Source organism: Lepidochelys kempii, chromosome 19 (genome assembly GCF_965140265.1).
Source record: "Lepidochelys kempii isolate rLepKem1 chromosome 19, rLepKem1.hap2, whole genome shotgun sequence".
NCBI classification, from domain to species: domain Eukaryota; kingdom Metazoa; phylum Chordata; order Testudines; family Cheloniidae; genus Lepidochelys; species Lepidochelys kempii.
This window is the reverse complement of record NC_133274.1, coordinates 1,014,871-1,033,226: the sequence shown is the minus strand read 5'-3', so window position 1 is coordinate 1,033,226 and position 18,356 is coordinate 1,014,871. Positions and strand designations below refer to the sequence as shown.

General features: G+C 50.5%; 2 protein-coding genes across 3 annotated transcripts; one reads left to right on the top strand and one right to left on the bottom strand.

Moving 5' to 3' along the window:
* Window positions 1-4,272: 4,272 nt before the first annotated feature.
* On the top strand, window positions 4,273-10,699 carry MANEAL (mannosidase endo-alpha like). 2 transcript variants are annotated; one of them, XM_073317409.1, is made up of 5 exons: window positions 4,273-5,204; window positions 7,582-7,691; window positions 8,232-8,308; window positions 9,117-9,707; window positions 10,504-10,699. In XM_073317409.1, the coding sequence occupies exons 1-5, from the start codon at window positions 4,721-4,723 to the stop codon at window positions 10,511-10,513; spliced, it is 1,272 nt and encodes a 423-aa protein (XP_073173510.1). In that variant the 5' UTR covers window positions 4,273-4,720; the 3' UTR covers window positions 10,514-10,699. The 2 variants fall into 2 exon arrangements, with proteins under 2 accessions (XP_073173510.1, XP_073173509.1); XM_073317408.1 differs by having other exon boundaries at window positions 4,274-5,204; window positions 9,117-10,699.
* Window positions 10,700-12,932: 2,233 nt separating this feature from the next.
* Window positions 12,933-18,030, bottom strand: YRDC (yrdC N6-threonylcarbamoyltransferase domain containing). Its single transcript, XM_073317410.1, has 6 exons — window positions 17,802-18,030; window positions 16,729-16,924; window positions 15,862-15,976; window positions 14,305-14,424; window positions 13,677-13,819; window positions 12,933-13,309 (listed from the first exon to the last, which is right to left on the bottom strand). The coding sequence occupies exons 1-6, from the start codon at window positions 18,013-18,015 to the stop codon at window positions 13,240-13,242; spliced, it is 858 nt and encodes a 285-aa protein (XP_073173511.1). The 5' UTR covers window positions 18,016-18,030; the 3' UTR covers window positions 12,933-13,239.
* Window positions 18,031-18,356: the final 326 nt, after the last annotated feature.

Genomic DNA, 18,356 nt, shown 5'->3' with positions numbered 1-18,356 from the left:
GCTGGATGAGCAAGCATCTTAGAGAGGTAATTAAGAAAAAGCAGAAAGCATATAGGGAGTGGAAGAAGGGAGGGATCAGTAAGGAAAGCTACCTTATTGAGGTCAGAATATGTAGGGATAAAGTGAGACAGGCTAAAAGTCAAGTAGAGTTGGACCTTGCAAAGGGAATTAAAACCAATAGTAAAAGGTTCTATAGTCATATAAATAGGAAAAAAACAAAGAAAGAAGAAGTGGGACCGCTAAAAACTGAGGATGGAGTGGAGGTCAAGGATAATCTAGGCATGGCCCAATATCTAAACAAATACTTTGCCTCAGTCTTTAATAAGACTAAAGAGGATCTTAGGGATAATGGTAGCATGATAAATGGGAATGAGGATATGGAGGTAGACATCACCATATCTGAGGTAGAAGCGAAACTCAAACAGCTTAATGGGGCTAAATCGGGGGGCCCAGATAATCTTCATCCAAGAATATTAAAAGAATTGGCACAAGAAATTGCAAGCCCATTAGCAAGAATTTTTAATGAATCTGTAAATTCAGGGGTTGTACCATATGATTGGAGAATTGCTAACATAGTTCCTATTTTTAAGAAAGGGAAAAAAAGTGATCCAAGTAATTATAGGCCTGTTAGTTTGACATCTGTAGTATGCAAGGTCTTGGAAAAAATTTTGAAGGAGAAGGTAGTTAAGGACATTGAAGTCAATGGTAAATGGGACAAAATACAACATGGTTTTACAAAAGGTAGATCGTGCCAAACCAACCTGATTTCCTTCTTTGAGAGAGTAACAGATTTTTTAGATAAAGGAAACGCAGTGGATCTAATTTATTTAGATTTTAGTAAGGCGTTTGATACTGTGCCACATGGGGAATTATTAGTTAAATTGGATAAGCTGGGCATCAATAGGAAAATTGAAAGGTGGATAGGGAATTGGTTAAAGGGGAGACTACAACGGGTCCTACTGAAAGGTGAACTGTCAAGTTGGAGGGAGGTTACCAGTGGAGTTCCTCAAGGATCAGTTTTGGGACCAATCTTATTTAATCTTTTTATTACTGACCTGGGCACAAAAAGTGGGAGTGTGCTAATAAAGTTTGCAGATGATACAAAGCTGGGAGGTATTGCTAATTTAGAGAAGGACAGGGATACCCTACAGGAGGATCTGGATGACCTTGTAAACTGGAGTAATAGGAATAGGATGAAATTTAATAGTGAGAAGTGTAAGGTCATGCATTTAGGGATTAATAACAAGAATTTTAGTTATAAGCTAGGGACGCATCAACTAGAAGTAACGGAGGAGGAAAAGGACCTTGGAGTATTGGTTGATCATAGGTTGACTATGAGCTGCCAATGTGATATGGCTGTGAAAAAAGCTAATGTCGTCTTGGGATGCATCAGGAGAGGTATTTCCAGTAGGGATAAGGAGGTTTTAGTACCGTTATATAAGGCACTGGTGAGACCTCACCTGGAATACTGTGTGCAGTTCTGGTCTCCCATGTTTAAGAAGGATGAATTCAAACTGGAACAGGTACAGAGAAGGGCTACTAGGATGATCCGAGGAATGGAAAACTTGTCTTATGAAAGGAGACTCAGGGAGCTTGGCTTGTTTAGCCTAACTAAAAGAAGGTTGAGGGGAGATATGATTGCTCTCTATAAATATATCAGAGGGATAAATACCAGAGAGGGAGAGGAATTATTTAAACTCAATACCAATGTGGACACAAGAACAAATGGATATAAACTGGCCACTAGGAAATTTAGATTAGAAATTAGACGAAGGTTTCTAACCATCAGAGGAGTGAAGTTTTGGAATAGCCTTCCGAGGGAAGTAGTGGGGGCAAAAGATCTATCTTGCTTTAAGATTAAACTCGATAAGTTTATGGAGGAGATGGTATGATGGGATAACATGGTTTTGGTAATTAAATATTCATGGTAAATAGGCCCAATGGCCTGTGATGGGTTTTTAGATGGGGTAAGATCCAAGTTACCCGGGAAAGAATTTTCTGTAGTATCTGGCTGATGAATCTTGCCCATATGCTCAGGGTTTAGCTGATCGCCATATTTGGGGTCGGGAAGGAATTTTCCTCCAGGGCAGATTGGAAGGCCCTGGAGGTTTTTCGCCTTCCTCTGTAGCATGGGGCACGGGTCACTTGCTGGAGGATTCTCTGCTCCTTGAGGTCTTCAAACTACAATTTGAGGACTTCAATAGCACAGATATAGGTGTGAGGTCTTTTTTAGGAGTGGTGGGTGAAATTCTGTGGCCTGCGTTGTGCAGGAGGTCGGACTGGATGATCATAATGGTCCCTTCTGACCTAAATATCTATGAATCTATGAATCTATGAATTACCTGGCACTGCCTGCCGCCATCCCTGTTAGAATGCACAAGTAAAGCAGAGACAACCATGGTCTGTGTTTAGATCAGAGACCTCCAAAGAATGCTTCAGTGCTCCAGGAACTGGTTGTTATGGGTTCAATACATGGCCCTGTTCACTCTTGAGTCAGCACTGAACTAGTATACCAGATTAGTGTTGTGGGGCTCTGTGCTGCTCGAGAGGCAACCTTTTGAACGAACCCCAAGCTTCAGACAAAGAAAGCACAAGCCAGCCATATATGGTGCACTGGCAGAAAGTGCAGGCTCCCCAAGCTGGAGCTCCACCACTGAGGAGGAGAAAGCTGCTTTTCAGAGGAGCTCGTTTCAGGCGCTCTGCAGACTCAGGCAGACCTTGCTACATCAGTTACACATCATCCATGTTACTGAGTTTCTCTTTGCCACCATTATAGCTAGAGACTTTAGAAAGAAGATTCTGGAGCACAAGATGGCACTTAGCAGAGGTATGTTATTACCATAACACCACCGGAGGGCCTAGCTTAAGCCCTGCATTACGGAGGCCGTTTGAGCTCTGAAGTGTGACCCACCCCGTGCATGTCAGCGATGGATGTCCAGGGATGAACACGTTGACAGTGACATTGCCGACCACGTCCTTGCTCCTGTGAAGCGGGACCGTGAGGGTCCCGGGGCTGCACGGCTCCCTGCCGGCAACCTCCCACCCCAGGCTACTGGGCCTCGGGCTGGGTCACACCTGTGCTAGCAGGCAGCTTATCCAGCCCATGGTCGGCCCCTGCTTACAGACCACGCCCCTGCAGGCCGGAATAATGCCCAGCCCCGCCCCTCAGCAGCACAGTCCCACCCGACGGGCAATAACGGGAGGCCTGCAGCATGGAAGGAGTTAATTCAGAGCAGGGCCCCACGCGACCATGGCGCTGCTGAGATTGTACCATCCAACGGGGGGGTAACTCAGCCACCTCAGTCAGCACAGTGAGGAGGCCTCTCTAGCCGTCCTCCCCCTCGGCGTATGTAGACTGTTCCAGGACTCCTTGCCCCCGCGGTGGATGGGCTGCTTCAGGCTGGTTGTTTCTGCGTGTGTCGGGCCTGCCCGCACCGATTCCGGCCCGAGCGCTTCCTCCCTCCGTTCCCGCTGTGCGGACGTTTCTGCGGGATCCGCTCAGGCTGTGGAAGCGCAGCGCCGCGGGCGGGCGGAGTGCGGAGCTGCAGCCCCGGCGGCAGCCAGCAGGGGTCCCCACCTCCCCCGCTGCCGGGCGCGGACGGCTCGGGCCGGGCCCGCAGCGCAGAGCGGAGCCGCCGCCGCCCCGCTGGCCGGAGCCGCGCCGGAGGGGGGGGCCGCGCGGGCTGGGACCGGCCGAGCCGGGCACCCGGGGACTGACCGACCCCCCCGCGGGACCGACCGCCCCCCCCTCCGTGACCGCCCCCCCCCGTGGGACCGCCCCCCTCCGTGACCGGCCCCCGCCCGCGGGATTGACCGGCCCCCCCGCACCCCCGTGACCGACCCCCCCTCCGTGACCGCCCAGCCCCCCCCCGCGGAACTGACTGGCCCCCCCCCGTGACCGCCCCCCCCGCGGGACTGACCGCCCCCCTCCGTGACCGCCCCCCCCGTGGGACCGCCCCCCTCCGTGACCGGCCCCCGCCCGCGGGACTGACCGGCCCCCCCGCACCCCCGTGAGCGACTGACCTCCCCCTCCGACCGAGCCCCCCACGTGATCGACCCGCCCCCCGTGACCAACCGACCCCCCCACGCCCCTGTAACCGACCAAACCCCCCCCCGCGCCCAACTGACTGTCCCGTGACAGCCCCGCCCCCATGTGACCGACCCCCCGTGACCGACCGACCCCCCACGTGTGACCGACCCCCCCCGCCCCCGTGACCGACCCGCGCCCCCGTGACCAACCCGCCCCGGGGACCGACCCCCCCTGCACCCGCCCAACTCGCCCCCCACGCCCCCTCGCCCCCTCCCGGGGACCGACTGACCCGTGCGCCCCCCCGGGGACTGACCGACAGACTGACACACCCGCACCCCCTCCCCCCGGGACTGACGGACACCCGAGCACCCCATGGGGCCCGACCAACCGCTGGGCCTGAATGACTGACACCCCCTGCCCCAGGGACAGACCGACCCGACCGGGCCCAACCCTCCCCCCGTGACCGACCGACTCCCCCACCGCTGGGCCCGACTGACTGACCGACCAACACTCCCCCCCGGTGACCAACCCCCCGCCTCCCTCCCCCCGTGACTGACTGCCCACCCCCCCAACCCCTCTTACCTGCGCAGCCGCTGGCCCTGACCCCGTCCCCCAGCCCATCCGCTACTGGGGGGGAGGGTGACTGACGGACCCTTGGCTGCCCCCTCCCCTGGTGCAGCCCCCGGCGCCATGGCCCGGCTGAGGCGCAGAGCCTGCATTGCCCTCTTCCTCTTCACCCTCTTCATCTTCGGCACCATGATGGGCCTGCGGACTCTGAAACCCTCTGATGGCTTCTCAGACCTGGCCCCCAGGCTGGAGCTGGTGCCCTTCGCCGAGCGAGGGGAAAGGCGCTCTGTCTCCCAGGAGGCCATCTCCCGGCCTCAGGTGGCTGCCAGCAGTCACGCCAAGGCACCAACGCCGCCCGTGGACTACGACCTGCACATCTTCTACTACATGTGGTACGGGAACACCCACTTCGAAGGAAAGTACCTGCACTGGGACCATGTCATGGTGCCGCACTGGGACCCCAAGATATCCGCCAGCTACCCCAAAGGGCGGCACAGCCCCCCAGAGGACATTGGCTCTAGCTTCTACCCTGAGCTGGGACCTTACAGCTCCAGGGACCCTGAAGTGCTGGAGGAGCACATGAACCAGCTGAGAGCGGCAGCAGTTGGTAAGGATGTCCTGACATGTTTCATCGTCTTGTCAATGCAACTAACAGTTTCATAGATGTTGGGTACCAAACGAGGCCCCAGTCCTACAAGCGGATCTGTGCAGGTGAGCCTCTGCATCCATGCAGTACCCCAGCGAAATCACTGGTGTTCCAGGCACAGACCTGCTTGCTGGAGTCGAGCATTAGTATTGAAATCCATCAGGGGTACACGAGATAATATTTTTTTAAATACTGGAAAAATAACTCATAAACTGCTTTAACCCCAATTCAGAGAGGATAGCATCACAACTTTCAGTGTTCGGGTGTATGTATTTGAATTTTCATCCACAGTGAAGTTTCCGGACAAAGACTACGTTGCTTTGTACCGTTAACCCATGGTGAAGGCCAGATGGTGACAAGGGAGTTAAGTTAACAAGGATGTAAGCACCAAGGTGCGAGAGGAGACACTGAGGGTGCTACAAGGCAGTCACAGTAGGAGTAATAGGAATAAATTAAAGGAAAATTTAGACTGAATGTCAAGGAAAATGCACCTTTTAGTAAGTGTTTCTGCATGCTTAATTTTACTCATGTGAGCACTCGCAGTAAAGTTAAGGGGGCTGCTTGCATGACTCAAGTTAAGCAGGTGAGTGTTTGCAGGATGGGGATGCATAGTTACAAACCCCAGGACATTAAAAGAGCCTTTGGCTGAGTGCAAGGATCTGAGAGACTTTCATTCTACAAACTGGAGTATAACTTCTACATGAAGACTTAGAAAGCACTGGTTAAAACTCATCAAAAATGCAGCTTGTAGCAAAGCTATTCAACCTTAACTTTTAAAAATTCGCAAACAGTATGCCTTTTGCCTTCCCAAAAAGGAAAAGAAAGTTATTTAAGACCAGAAGGCGTTGCTGGAATGAAAATAGTACTGATAGATTGGGCCCATTCTATGCTTGCCTTCAAGGCTAAGTGTTTTCTTTTTAACTTGCATGTTTTGCTGGGTAGCTTGCAAAGTGTAGCAGTATAAATACAGCAGAGCAATTCTGTACTGTACTGAACAGCCTATTAGCACTGGTAGCAAAGTATATTTTATTAAGAGATCAGCCTCTTCCAATTCCTGTGCTGTACAGGATCCCCCGGGACAAGTGAATTCCAACATTAAACAGATGCTATAAATTGCCAAAGCTGACTCTTGAATGGGGCAAACATCCCAGCTCTCATGATAGGAAAGATATCAGGGACCTTTGATTCCAAGAGTTCAGGACCCCTGTTGGAGATGTGGCAGCCTACTGCTCCCTCGAATGGGCCTGAATTAGTTGTACATTCTCTCTGTCACCAGCACCTCTTCATGTAGCATTGCGTGTGATATTTTTTTATCTTGGAGATTTCCCATCCAAGTACTGGCCCAGCCTAGTCTGCTGTCAAGATCAGATGAGGTCACAGCAGGAAGATAGTGTGAACCAGATCAAAACAAACTCTCATTATCACTATCAAAATTGGCTCCCTTTCAGTGACAAGTGAGTGAGTCAGGTAATGACATCTTTATATTCTCATTAATCAAATAGCGAGCAATGGGAAGTCAGTTTGTGCCAGTTCATCCTAATCTGGCCTTGTATTAAAGTGGCTTTGCTTGCCCAGCATTCAGTCTAATAGTTCTCCAACCATCACCTGAGAAGCAGCTTGCTAGTTTGGGACTGTTAAGCACAGGTGACATTTCAGCACCCCCTGCTATGGACAGCTCCATCATTAAATTACAGGGCTGGTGAACAAAAACCTCCTTTCAAGCCAGATGTTTTTCCTTCAAGAAAGGTCACCTTACAGTGTTTACCAGTGTTCTTTCAATTAACCCTTTCCATTCCAGATGCAGTGTTTTTGTGGTATAACAGGATTGAAAAAACACCTCTGTGGCAGATCTTGCACATAACTAAACTGGAACACATTATTAATACAGACTAGTATCTTTCCACTATGCACTAGGTCAGGCACTTCGAACTGCTCCTCCTATAGAACTCTGCCATGGATGGTGCTATTGAGAAAAGGATTGAGAATTTAACTTCATTCTGAGGAATTCTCAAGCTGTTACCCTGCTACGAATTATACCTAACGGTACAGACATAATGCTTGAGGACAATTATAACCATCTCCCCGCACCTGGGTATCAAAACAGAGGATCCAGGCTGGGTAGAGCCAGTGGTTCAGACCCTCCTATTTTAAGGGATCTCCTTCCTAAATCTGAGATTTAACTGCTTTGACAACTAAGCTTAGAGGACTCTGTGCAATTGTTAGAATGACTAGAAATAAGGTTGAGTTCTGGTGCTGCATGGGAGAGGCAGAAGGCAGGCAGGGGTTTAAATATCAGTGCATTTGGTTGGTCCTGATCTCCTTCTGCAACTTGTTGCAGGAGTCCTGGTTTTGTCTTGGTACCCACCTGGTCTGGCAGATGATAATGGGGAGCCATCAGATAGTCTTGTGCCATTTATCTTGGATGCTGCACACAGATATGCCATAAAGGTAAGACTGCTCTCTCTCGTTGTTTGAAGCTTTTAAACTAATTGCTCAAATTAGCCAGGAATTACCACGGTGCTTCTCCAGCAGGAGCGTGCTCTGCAGTCTCAGTGGCTTTGTATTATTTTTAACGGGTCATTATGGGAGGTAGTGGGGAGTCTTTATTTTGCAACAGCTGAGCACAAACAAGCATCACTTCATGAGAGGGCTTTACAGCTTGTTCTCACAGCTATTAAAACTAGTCTGGACAAACAGGGATAGGTTACATGCCCTATTATGTGTCAGAGGGATACCCATGTTAGTCTGTATCCACAAAAACGAGGGGTCTGGTGGCACCTTAAAGACTAATTCAATTTGTTAGTATTTATGATGCCCTATTATGATGGAACAGACCCTCAGTCTGTTTCCTGCAAGGGGGCTGCCTAGGCAGCTTCTGGATGCTCTGTGATGAATGGACACTGTGACCTCTTCAAAGGGTCTGGGACTTACTGACTGTCACAAGGAAAGCATGTGCTTGTCACCATGTCTCCATGATTTATTTTGAAGGTTGCCTTCCACATCCAGCCATACAAAGGGCGCGACGACCGCACTGTGCATGAGAACATTAAATACATCGTAGACAAGTAAGTCTGGGCTTTCAGTAGCTGCCACAAGAGCATAGTTCAGGCCCAACTCTGTGCTGAGATACAAAGCAGTGTCATGCCAACCATGTCTGTCTTGTACTAAACTTCTTGCTCGCGCTGTATATGAACTAAGTAAGTTATGCCACAGGGTGCTGTAGCAGAGAAATGCAACAGCATCACACCAAGCCCTTTACTTATATGTCATCCTCAGCAACCCTTATAAAGTGAGTATATTAGCCCCAGAGTCTGTAGAAAAGGCCATTGCCAGAGATGTTTAAATCTTATTTTCTTGTTAATGCTGGGGAATAAAGAGCTTTTCACTGTGGGTCACTAGCTGGAATGCAGGCGAACCAGGCAGTAACCAAAAGCTATTACCATCCATCGGGGGATCTCTCACCAGTTTGTAAGTGTGCACATGTCCCCAGTGCATTTATTGGCATGTCGATGGTGGTCACCACTGCAGAATATCTCAAGTATAAATCAGTCTGATGGAGTCTCTCAGGGAATGCAACAAAGCTTTCCTGTTCCTCCAGGCATTCCCTCAGGGTGGTAAAATGGGTCTGAAATATTGATCAGTCCAGTGCAACATCCTCCCCTTTGTCTAACCATGGGCAATGCAGCTGAACCATTCTGGTAAACGGTGACACAGGGAGCATGCAAAGGCCTAAAGTGGAACTACCAGGGCATGCAATTGACTGGGCTTCAGGCTGCACTTGCCTTGTAATGGGCATACCTGCCTGCTAGTCAGCATGGGACTTGCTCCCCAGGTGCCGATCACTTACTGAAATGGTCTGTTCTTTCTCTGTAGATATGGATCTCATGCAGCTTTTTATAAATGCAAGACCAGTACAGGACGGAGCCTCCCAATGTTTTACATATATGATTCTTACCTGACACCCCCTGAATCCTGGGCCAAGCTCTTCACCCAGTCAGGCTCTCATTCCCTCCGCAATACCCCTTATGATGCAGTGTTCATAGCACTGCTAGTGGAAGAAGGACACAAGCACGATATTCTCTCTGCAGGATTCGATGGCATGTACACATATTTTGCATCCAATGGCTTCTCTTTCGGCTCATCCCACCAGAACTGGAAAGCTATCAAAGCCTTCTGTGACTCAAACAACCTGATGTTCATTCCCAGTGTTGGCCCAGGCTACATTGACACTAGTATCCGCCCGTGGAACAACCACAACACTCGCAACAGAGTCAACGGAAAATATTATGAAACGGCTCTGCAGGCTGCACTCATGGTGAGGCCAGAGATAGTCTCCATCACTTCCTTCAACGAGTGGCATGAAGGCACTCAGATCGAGAAAGCGGTGCCCAAGACAACACTAACACGCCTCTATCTGGACTACCTGCCTCATCAGCCCAACATGTATCTGGAGCTGACCCGCAGGTGGGCAGAACACTTTAGCAAGGAGAAGGAGCAATGGCTGATGTGATTATTATGTACGGGAAGCCTTCAGATAGCCTGTCTTTGCTTTATGAAAAAGGTCACGTTAAAAAGAATCGGTTGGGAAAAGCAGATTATGGGTCACAGTCTCTGTTCAGGACTGATGCGTTTGTTCGGGTCGCTAAATAGAGTGTTCTCCATGAACAGCCCTAAGGCTGGTTTGAGCACCAACTCCACAACCCCAGGAGGAAATGTCAGTGAGCAGAGGGGTCTCTAAGCAGCAGTCTGTTCTATTGCAGCTGTGAGTTTAGTACAGATGTCCCTTTTAAAGCCCTGCTGGAGCTGAACTGGCCTGTAAGTGACTAGGCCAGGGAATGAATGAGCAAGAGATCTGTTTTTCTTACCATGCATATGTTTAGTGTGATATTTTAGATATGAGCTGGGCTCCGACCCCCAGCATGTATTTTACCCTATGCCCTTCACCAGTTGCCTGCTGATTACATATTCCACACACCACTAGCAGCTCTGACAATTAACTTCCCTTATTAGCTGGTTGAAACAAAGAGTTAATTGTTCCTCAAAATTGTTAATTGTAGAACAAACCTATGCAATTAAATACCCTTTGGGTTGGGTGGTGTTAGTGAGCCACTGTGTCCAAATAACTAAAAATAATTAGAGCTGGAATTTAACCTGTTATCTGTATTGGCAACCAGTGAACTGCAGTGATCTGTACTAAATGCCCTTTTAGTGTTTCACATGTTCAAAACTTAGCCTTAACTTTGTTTTATCTCCTCTCTAGAATCAAGTGACCTGTGACCACTTGCAATAAAACGTAACTGAAAATACTGATGTGTTTTCCCAGAAGGAAGTTACATCACTATAGAATAAATACCCGTTTTTGTAACTATCGTACATCCAGTCCCTTCTAAATTTGGTGTTTTAAGAATTCATTTGTACTTGTCTTTTTATCAATAAAGTGAGAAGTGGCAGCTTTAGATCTGAGTTAGTGCATGAGGTTCTCCCTTGTCACATTAATTATGCTTAATTTATACAAACTCTGACTTTTACTGCACAGTGACAGCACTGATGGTTTCATTTTTCTCCATTTAATGCAAAGGATTGAAAACACACTCTATCTAGCCACTCATGCTTGGTCGAGAGAATTAGAATCATAGACATGTAAGATTCTAAGGGAGCTCAAGAGGTCATATTGTCCAGTGGTTCTCAGACTGTGGGTCAGGCTTCAGTTTTGGCCCCCGCACCTGGGGTAATATACTGCAGTAATTTTTGTTGTCAGAAGGGGGTCACGGTGTAGTGAAGTGTGAGAACCCCTGATCTAGTCCATTCCCTATACTCAAGCAGGACCAAGTAAACCTAGACCATCCCAGACAGGTGTTTGTCTAACCTGTTCTTAAATAACCTAAACCTCATCTCCCTTGCTGCAGATTAAGCTGTTTAAACCTTGTCCTACCTTCAGTGGACACAATTTATCACGGTCCTCGTGATAACAGCATTTGACATGGTTGAAGATGTATCAGATTCCCACCCATCAGTCTTTTCTCAGGACCCATTTTAACAACCCTTTGTCATAGGTCAGGTTTTCTAAACCTCATATGTTTGTTGCTCTCCTCTGGTCTCGTCCCAATTTGGCACCCAAAACTGAACCTAACACTCCAGCCAACACTTTAGTGGGGCTGAATAGTGGCACAATTGTCTCCCATGTCTTACATACAACACTGCTGTTAATACAGCCCAGGCTGCCTTTCTTGGAAACTGCATCATAGTGGTGGGTCATATTCAATTTGTGATCCGCTGTAACCCCCAGATCCTGTTCAGCTTTCCTGCCCCTAACTACTTATTCCCCATTTGTTTGTTTGATTTTTCCTACCTAAGTGAAGTACTTTACTTTGCACTTGTCTTTATTGAATTTCATCTTATTGGTGGTTTCAGACCAATTTTCCAGTTTGTCAAGGTCATTTTGCATTCTAATCCTGTCCTCTGAAGTGCTTTCAACCCCTCCCACTTTGGAGTCATCTGCAAATTTTATACACTTCATCAGGTCCTGCCAACTTAGTGCAAGAGTGGAATAAGCAAAGAGCTATCCTATGGTTGCATCTCACTCACCAAAGCATCTGGGTTATAAAGCCCTTGTTCATCTTTTTCAAGATTTGATAAGGGTCCAGCTGCTCCATGTCTTGCTGCATGATGGGCCTGGTTTAGCAGAGTAGTTGCTAGTCAAACCCTCATCTCGACAACAAGTAACTGTAGGCTGCAGAGATTAGTCTTCCAAAGATGAAAAGCCACCACCTCCAAAAGGTAACAGTGTACGTACAAAATTTACACTTTAATGGCACTAACACAAAGAGGCATTGCAGAGATCCAAACACCTTAAATCTAAGCATTTATAACAGAATTGTGTTTCAAAAAACACAGTTTGGTCACCAGTTTTTAAACACTAATAAATATCACCATGAACAGATTAATTACATTTTAGTGTTCCCAGAAGAGTAAATACTGGCTCAGACCCTTTTGGCCTCCTCCTATTATTCTAATAATCTCACTGAATTAAGATCTATAAAAACTACAGACTGATTCTAGTCCGCAGGTCAGCTAAGTAGGGAAAGCAACAACTTCATGGGTGATGAAGGGAACAGTTCATGAGGGACTAAAAAGATTGCACTTCAGGGTCTGTCCTTTCTCCTTTTACAAGGAAAGCAAACGGAAGAATTTAGTCTAGTATCAGGATTAGCAACCATCACCTAAAAGTAAACCTTAGATGACTTGCAAAAGGGATGCTTTTTTGACAACTAAAGAGCAGCTGAAAAGTTTCTCCTGTTGGCGCCGTTAGAAATATCAGGTCTAGACTTGCTACTTTTTGCTGGAGAACAGTAAGATTATGGCATCATGAGAAACAGATTAAGACAAAATAAAAAGCCATTTCCCTTTCAGGTGCTCTACTATTTAAGCCAAACACTCAGCAGACAGGTGGAAGAAGGATTCTCTCTACTAAAGGGGTCAAAGCTCACTCCTGCAAAACCAAGCAAGAGGAGACACTGTATTCCTGATATTTTTAAGTAAAACAGAAGAAACATTTAAAAACTGTGGTGTGTGTTTAAGTCAAAACAGCAATTGGTTGCCTCTAAATCTGAATCAAACCCAAGTGCTGTACACAGGTATTTCAGTAAAACACGATCCTCTGTCCCATGCAAGAACAGCAGTTTCCCAAAATATCACAAATAGACGTTTATTTCAAATCCTAGTAAACCCCATTGCACAAGGCAAAAGATCCCTTGTACGGTAATCAGGGATATTACACTTGCACAAGGAGGTCAGAAGTACTTGGTTTGTTTCTTACAAACATGCACAGCACACCAATAGCCATTACACACAAATGATGAAAAGACCCAAGGAGAGACATGAGGACTGATACAACCATTGACCTTATTAAACAAGACCTTTGACACTGGCTTCCTGAAGAGACAGGCACATGGTGCCCAGTTTTACTGACTCTGCACAGCTTCCAGAGTTTGGTATCTCACAAAGAAGGTGGTTCTGATGTCAAGCCGTATTTCTTCCCCAGGATTTCAACTGTCGGTGTCAGTGCACTATGGAAATAAAGGCAAGTAGCGTGGTGACTAGAAATAAGTTCCCATTTGCAGAACTCAGTTGGTTCCACAGTTTTGTAGGGAAAAAACGAGAACCAGCTGAGCAAGGTTATCTTCAGCCCAGCAGGGCAAAAGAGCAGTATATTATGAAATAGCAAGTTATATCCTGCTGAACCCAGTATCTGTCAATTTTCAGCATCTCTGGACAGGCAAATTAGTTAGGTGTTAGAGAATGCTGCACTTTGAAAACATCCTACACTAACCGCTGTAGGGAAATGGGCAAAACAAGCCCCATGTTTTAACTTTCAGTTGCATTTTGTTTTACCTAAAGTGAAAGCTGCAGCTATGGTCAGCAAAGAGTGCTTACCAGCCAGGCCGAATAATGGTGTATTTCCCAGATACAGACAAGTCGACCACAGTTGACCCCAGACGACACTCTGGACTCTGGATATCTCCAATTACACCTCCATCAATGACCAGGGACAACTGAGGCCAAAGGTCTTGGAATTCCTGAGACAAGAAGGGAAAATTGGGTTCAGCCAACTAAGCATTTGAGGGGTGGTTGTTTTAGTTTTTAAATGGATACCACACGTGAAGCACTGTCGGACTCTGGTGCCAGGGAAGACATCCCATTTCTCTGAGCTTCTGAGCTGAACACACCATAGACATCAGAACAGACGCTTTCACTATTTTAGGAGCTACAAGTGCCCTCTAAGGATTCTCAGGTTCAGAACCATTTGCTACATAATCATGTTTAGTAAAGTACACAGGAAGCCTTTAAACAGTCTGCATTTTAAACTCTGCCCTTCCTCAATCTTTAAGGGAGGCTCCCAGCACAGCAGCAGGGATCTGTAGTCTATTGTGAAGGGGGTCTGTAACAGAAGGACGAGGAACAACCACCATGGGAAAGGTGGTACAACAGGTTAGTAGCTTCTCCCAACTCCTATCTGAAATCCTAGCACGGCAGTTCTCCCCAGTGACAAAACCAACCTTACCGAGACGGTCAGTGTGCTCGCCTGAGTACTGATGTTAGCGCTCGTTAAAGCCAGTGGTCCTGAACAAGCCTGTGCCACCTCCCTAATGAAAGGGTGATTTGGAATACGAATGCCAACCAACTACAAGAGAAGAGAGGTGTGTTTATATGCAACAGCCAAAGAGAGGATACATTTATAGGCAACAGTCATTGAGCTACAGATCAACCATGTATCCCATTATGTTGTATGAAGCCCTGTTGACCTAAAGAAGTGTGGTCCAACTGGCAGCCTGAGGGCTGGATTTGGCCCACATAATGATTCCATCTTGCTGCTACCCCATCCACTTAACAATTTTCAGCTATGCTGGGACATGCCCAAACACTGGAGGGGGAGCTGGTACCATTCAGCCCCACAGGCCCCCTGTGGAAAGCCCATAAGGGCTCTAGCTTCCCCACTCCTGCAGGAGGCTTGGGAAAGTACCAGGGCTTCCAGTTTCCTGCCAGCCTACAATGCCAGGTCTCTGGCAGGTGCTCTCCCATTGGGAGGTACTAAGGGCCCCCCAGCCTGTTACCTCCTGTGCGGGTGGTGGGTCCCTGGCCACTGGGCTGCTGCATCACTGTCTCAGGCATGGCTGGAAGGGGGGGTAGTGGCTGCTGGGTCTCTACAGCCGCAGAGTCAGCTGGGGGGGGAGGGGCTGGGCCTGCTGTCCCTGCCTCCCTATGATCAGTGCAGCTGGCATCTCCCACTCCAAGACAGGGTGAGGGAATCTCTTTACTGCTGCACAAGGCCCAGGGTCTGAGCACATGCACTGACCACAGCGAAGCCATGGCCAGTCTCCTCTCTGAGACTGGGATAGGGAAGGGGGATGAACTGCATACCATTAAAAATATTTCTGGGGGCACATCTGCCTTGATACGTCATTGAAGTTCAACTTCTAATTTCTGGACTATCAGAGAGGGAACTAAACAGGGGGTCTGAACTATGGACCACCTGTGGCCCTACTGACGGAGTTTCTCAGCTGGACAGCAACACCCTCAGCTGCTGCTTCCAATGTTCTGTTACAAATATTGAGATTGACATTGGGAGTCAAGTGCCAGAAACTTTTCCTCAGGGTTCTCACTAAGAGGTGAGCTATTATCTTATTTAATTTAGTTTTATTACTTCTTAACCCCCATTAACACCTTAATGGGTAAATTCTAAATGCTTTAAAACAAGTGATCTGATTCTAGAATCTGGAATTCTATTTCTGGATGTGGCCCACAGAATAAAATTTGGACCACAGAAAAGGAAGGATAGGTCTTTCTACCAGCTTCATACCTCAAGACAGTTTAACCACCCAGCACATCAAACACTACAAGTTATATCACATTCAGATAGGTGACAAGGACACCTACAAATATGTCCATCTTGGCACATGTTTGTTATTGACAGAGCAGGAACTAGCTTCAAGACGTCAATCAATGCTGAATGCCGTGAACACACAACAAATGTGAGTGGGAAGGCCAAAGAACTACACACAAAGAAGATGCTGGTCACCTGTCAAATTGCAGAGATGTGTGTCATGTCCCAAAGACTTACCGATGTGAAAGGGTTCAGGTCTTTATTGAGTTCTTCTGAGCGCTGCAATACCAGGGTCACAGGTCCTGGGAGCAGGTCCCGTAGCAGGTCTTCTGGCACATTGACATGACAGTACCTATAAAGTACACTGAGATGTACTTAAAATCGCTACAAGATACAGTCACAAGAGACTAACCATCACTGGGAATGTTTCCATGCTCCCAGCTACCACAACTCCCTCCCCTGAAGTTTTACATTTTTGCTATTGCACAGTTGAGACAGGAAGCAAAATGCAACAAAAACAGGCTGGCCCTCCCTGACCAAAGCACCACACAGTGAGAATTTTGGCAGTCCATGACCCCTCTCTGAGGGAGATTTCCCTTCTCTGGGCTCTCTAGGTACATCTGTACCCATTTCAGTGTACGGAACAAGGTACCTGCCCTACTGTAAGCTGTGCTGGACACAGATTCGAGACGCTCAGAAAGGATACAACTTAAAAAACTATATTTGCAAACTCATCTTTTTCCCAAGGCCACCAACGTTAGATACTAAAACTGAATTCTGAGCATTCCATTTACTTTTGTGATTTACACAGCTTGCATTTCTCTCAGCACGAACCACAAAGTCAAATCAGTCCAATTCACTTTTGCTTTTACTATACACCGCTCGGAGTATTAAAAACTGAAAAACAAAGCCGAGGGCAGCGACCTGGAAAGTGCCCAAGTGCTACAAAGGAAAGCTTGCTTTAAAACAACTTTCCGCTGTGGTTTAATGAAGCGTGGGTCGTTTCTGATGGTTTCACAAAAGCTGTTTTTTAAAGGACCCAGCCTCACCCAGGCGGACACGGGGCCCTAGCGCTCAGTGTCCCCAGCCGAGGCACATGCTCACCTGTAAATATGCTCCACCTCGCCCAGGCAGATGGCCAGGGGTTTGCCTCCATGTCGCCCTTTCAGGTTATAGATCTTCTGGATGGCCGGGGAGCTCTGGGCCAGACACGTTACTCCGTACACGGTGTCGGTGGGGAGCGCCACGAGGCCGCCCTCCCGCAGGACAGTCGCGGTGGCCTGGAGGGTCTCCCGCCAGCCTGGGGGGGAGCAGCGAGTGAGCCCCCGGCCCAGCCCCACTGCCGCAGCGACCCCAGCCCCGGTCTCTCGGGCCCAGCGGGGGCCCCGTCACCCGGCCCAGGCGCCCGGCCTCCCCCACGCCCCGCCGCCGACCCCCCCCGGGCCCCCCACCGCCGACCCCCCCGGGCCCCCCGCCTCTCCCCACCCCCGCTTCCCTCACGCCCCACCGCCGACCCCCCCCCCGGGCCCCCGGCCTCTCCCCACCCCCACCCGGACCCTGCGCTCCGGCCTCCCCCACTTCCCTCGCGCCCCACCGCCGACCCCCCCCCGGGCCCCCCGCCTCTCCCCCCCCCCGGGCCCCCCGCCTCTCCCCCCCCCGCCCCGCTCCCACTTCCCTCGCGTCCCGCCGACGACGACCCTCCCGGGCCCCCGGCACGCCTCCCCCCACTGCCGACCCCCCCCCGGCCCCTGGCCTCCCCCACGCCCCGCCGCCGACCCCCCCCGGGCCCCCCACCGCCGACCCCCCCGGGCCCCCCGCCTCTCCCCACCCCCGCTTCCCTCACGCCCCACCGCCGACCCCCCCCGGGCCCCCGGCCTCTCCCCACCCCCGCCCGGACCCTGTGCTCCGGCCTCCCCCACTTCCCTCGCGCCCCACCGCCGACCCCCCCCGGGCCCCCCGCCTCTCCCCACCCCCGCCCCGCTCCCACTTCCCTCGCGCCCCACCGCCGACCCCCCCCGGGCCCCCCGCCTCTCCCCACCCCCGCCCCGCTCCCACTTCCCTCGCGCCCCGCTGCCGACCCCCCCCGGGCTCTCCCCACCCCCGCTTCCCTCGCGCCCCACCCCCGACCCCCCCCCGGGCTCTCCCCACCCCCGCTTCCCCCGCCCGGCCCCGCTCACCCTGCGGGTCGCTCTGCGCCGCGCGGCGCCCGGGCCCGGGGAGCGGCAGCGGGCGGCGAAGGCTCCGCAGCCCCGCGGCCCATCCCGGCCCCGCGCCCCCCAGGGGCCCCTCAGCGGCGCGGGCCCAACCGGCCAGCGCGCCCCGCCCGCGCGCGCTCAGCATGGGAGGAACTTCCGCTTCCGCTTCCGCGCGGAGGAGCCGCGATGACGTCATTCCGGTCGCGCTCCTCCTTAAAGAGACAGGCGCCTCCAACGCCGGGGTCTGTCCCCGGCTCCGGGAGGGGCGTGGGGCCTCGTGGGGAGAGGGGGCGGGGCTGGGAGCCGGGACTCCTGGGTTCCATCCCTGGCTCTGGGAGCGGGGGGGGTCTGGAGGGTTAGAGCTGGGGGAGGGGCTGGGAGCCCGGACTCCTGGGTTCCATCCCTGGCTCTGGGAGCGGGGGGGGTCTGGAGGGTTAGAGCTGGGGGAGGGGCTGGGAGCCCGGACTCCTGGGTTCCATCCCTGGCTCTGGGAGCGGGGGGGGGTCTGGAGGGTTAGAGCTGGGGGAGGGGCTGGGA

What these genes read in the sequence shown, in the direction of transcription:
- MANEAL (XM_073317408.1), top strand. Translation starts at nt 4,721, where the DNA reads ATGGCCCGGCTGAGGCGCAGAGCCTGCATTGCCCTCTTCCTCTTCACC. An exon ending in GCTGAGAGCGGCAGCAGTTG is followed by an intron (nt 5,205 to 7,581) that starts GTAAGGATGTCC and finishes AACTTGTTGCAG; the next exon opens with GAGTCCTGGTTTTGTCTTGG. An exon ending in ATTAAATACATCGTAGACAA is followed by an intron (nt 8,309 to 9,116) that starts GTAAGTCTGGGC and finishes CTTTCTCTGTAG; the next exon opens with ATATGGATCTCATGCAGCTT.
- YRDC (XM_073317410.1), bottom strand. Translation starts at nt 18,015, where the DNA reads ATGACGTCATCGCGGCTCCTCCGCGCGGAAGCGGAAGCGGAAGTTCCT. An exon ending in GGCGCAGAGCGACCCGCAGG is followed by an intron (nt 16,925 to 17,801) that starts GTGAGCGGGGCC and finishes GCTCCCCCCCAG; the next exon opens with GCTGGCGGGAGACCCTCCAG. An exon ending in GAGGTGGAGCATATTTACAG is followed by an intron (nt 15,977 to 16,728) that starts GTGAGCATGTGC and finishes TGTACTTTATAG; the next exon opens with GTACTGTCATGTCAATGTGC.